The 2,106-nt window shown below is 55.1% G+C and overlaps 1 protein-coding gene across 1 annotated transcript; it reads right to left on the bottom strand.

Annotated features, from left to right (window-relative positions):
- Nucleotides 1-83: 83 nt before the first annotated feature.
- CALML4 (calmodulin-like 4) lies at nt 84-1,033 on the bottom strand (the record flags this gene model as incomplete). Its single annotated transcript, XM_010292771.1, has 2 exons — nt 898-1,033; nt 84-272 (listed from the first exon to the last, which is right to left on the bottom strand). Coding segments are annotated over exons 1-2 (265 nt in total), but the record flags the coding sequence as incomplete, so codon positions are not given.
- Between the last annotated feature and the right edge of the window lie 1,073 nt (nt 1,034-2,106).

Raw genomic sequence — 2,106 nt, 5'->3', positions numbered from 1 at the left:
CTGATCTCAGACTGACTACGGCGGAGAACCGGGAAGGAAAAGAAGATGGGGAGCGTTTGATACGTCTTTGAATCGCAAAATACCTTCTTCCTCGGAAAGCTTTTCTCCTAGTCTTGTAAGTTTGGCTCTCAGCTCCGAGACGGTGATGACGCCTCTCTTCTGCCTGTCTATCATGGACAAGGCCGTGAGGATTTCCTTCTCGGGTTCCTCCTGCTTCATTTGCCTGTACATGATGTTCAGGAAAGTGGAGAAATCCAGCTCGGCATTTCTCTCTGGAAAAGTTAAGAGCGGGTTCTTCAGGACGGCTCAGTTCAGTAGTCTGGATCCAGACCCGAGCATCCCCCTCCTCTCCCCGCCAGTTCCCCTCCTGAGGCCCCTTTTCCCTTTTGCCTGGACCAGGGTGGGCCGCTGCAGGGGGCTTTCTCCTGGCCCGAAAACCCATTCAGAGCTTTGCTAGACTTGTGCTCTGAAACCTCGAGTCCAGAATTTTTTATCCAGCCCACCTTATCTCATGATTCTTTGGTCATTGTGCTGTGCTTTGAATTTATCTACACGTATCTGCAGATGACTACCTTTGCTGGTCGGACTGGATGGTTCCCAGCCTCAAAATCCATAATCAATACGTATGCCTCCCGCTGCTCTTGAAGCTTTTCTTTTTTAATGGCGCTATTTTAATCTGTGTGCTGGGTTGACTTTGTTCGCCGTCAAGCACGTCAGATGAGGTTTTGGTGGCTGCTGTTGGTTATGCTGCATTGCCTGGGCTGTTTCACCTGAGGGCGAATATTATCTACTGAGCTCCAGGCAACCTCTTTGTCTTTCCATGTATTCTGCTGACGGCAGAAAAGTTGAATTTCTCCAACTGTAATCCAGTGTGTTTTATTCACGCCCTTTGCTTACCGATCTTGTGCAAGTGCAGGTGCCTCTGCGCCTCTCCTGGCGTCGGGCTGGCTCCCAGGCACCGCATCACTGCCATCAGGTCGGAGGCTTTTATCTTGCCTTTTTGTTTCTTGTCGTACAGGGAAAAACATTCCTTGAACTCTAATTAAAAACCAAAACTCTGTTATGCCATGTAAGATACATTGATCTACCAGTGACGCTGCTTCTCCCGTTGCCCGGTCGGGCAGCGCTGGTAGGGTTCCAGCGGGGATATTGTGTCTGGTTCGGGGTGTCTCGTTTCACGGAAGATGATGGACAAAGTGCCAAGGGCAGTTAAAATCCAGGCTTGTGCCTAGCTGAGCTAATTGGGGTCCGTCAGCCTAATGAAGCAAGTCTGACAGTGGAGTCAGGCTTCCAAATAGCTAGAATCGGGTTAAGAAGTATTTTTCTCTGCCTTCATGGGGGTGGGAGAAGATGCCAAAGGGATGAGCCTTAAGGAGCGGTGGAGGGTGCTGGTGTGGTCCCTGCCCTGGGCTGCGCGGGGTCTGGCGCTTGCCCCCGCCTCCGCTGCCACCGCCGGGGTTTTAATAAAAGACAAAAGCACCGGTAACGTCGCATTTGACGGTCTGCCAGCTGCGTCCCGCCCCTGCCGCCGCCCCCCCGCGGCGTCTCGCCTCCCCGTGGTCCTCGCCTGCCTGTCGCCCTCTCCCCTTCCCCCTCCAACACTGGCTTCGCAGTGTTCAAATAAATAAATCGGGGTTGGAGCTGACCTAGATAAGGCTGCCATCCCTCATCCTGCCCTCCCAGCCTGCTCCCAGCGCGGTGGCAGGCTCCGCTCAACGCCGACGGGCAAGTTGCGCTGCACAGGGACAGTCCTGTCCGCAGAGCAGCCGGGGGACAAACCCCCGCCTGTTTCGGTGCGACCACCCCCCTCCTCACCCTCTCCGTCCCTCACTGCAGGTGTGAGTGCAGGGTGCCAGGGCCCCGTGGGTGCCGTGGCCTCCCCTTGCCCCGGCCGCCGCCTCCCCTGCAGCAATCCTGCAGAGCGGCCGAGCCCAAGGGCACTGCAGATTAACAGATTTGCAATAATACTCTTATTTCAGCTTTCTTCTGCCGTTCTCGTAGCAAACCCTTCCTCGTTCCAGTCCGAGGCAGCGGTCCCCTATCCCAGGGAGACCCCCGGTGCCTCGCAATGAGAATTTGTACCGCCTGCACCTTCTCCTTCCTCCT

This window comes from Phaethon lepturus, unplaced genomic scaffold (assembly GCF_000687285.1).
Source record: "Phaethon lepturus isolate BGI_N335 unplaced genomic scaffold, ASM68728v1 scaffold34838, whole genome shotgun sequence".
Taxonomy (NCBI): domain Eukaryota; kingdom Metazoa; phylum Chordata; class Aves; order Phaethontiformes; family Phaethontidae; genus Phaethon; species Phaethon lepturus.
The sequence above is the reverse complement of the archived record's forward strand: the minus strand, read 5'-3'. Positions and strand labels throughout refer to the sequence as shown.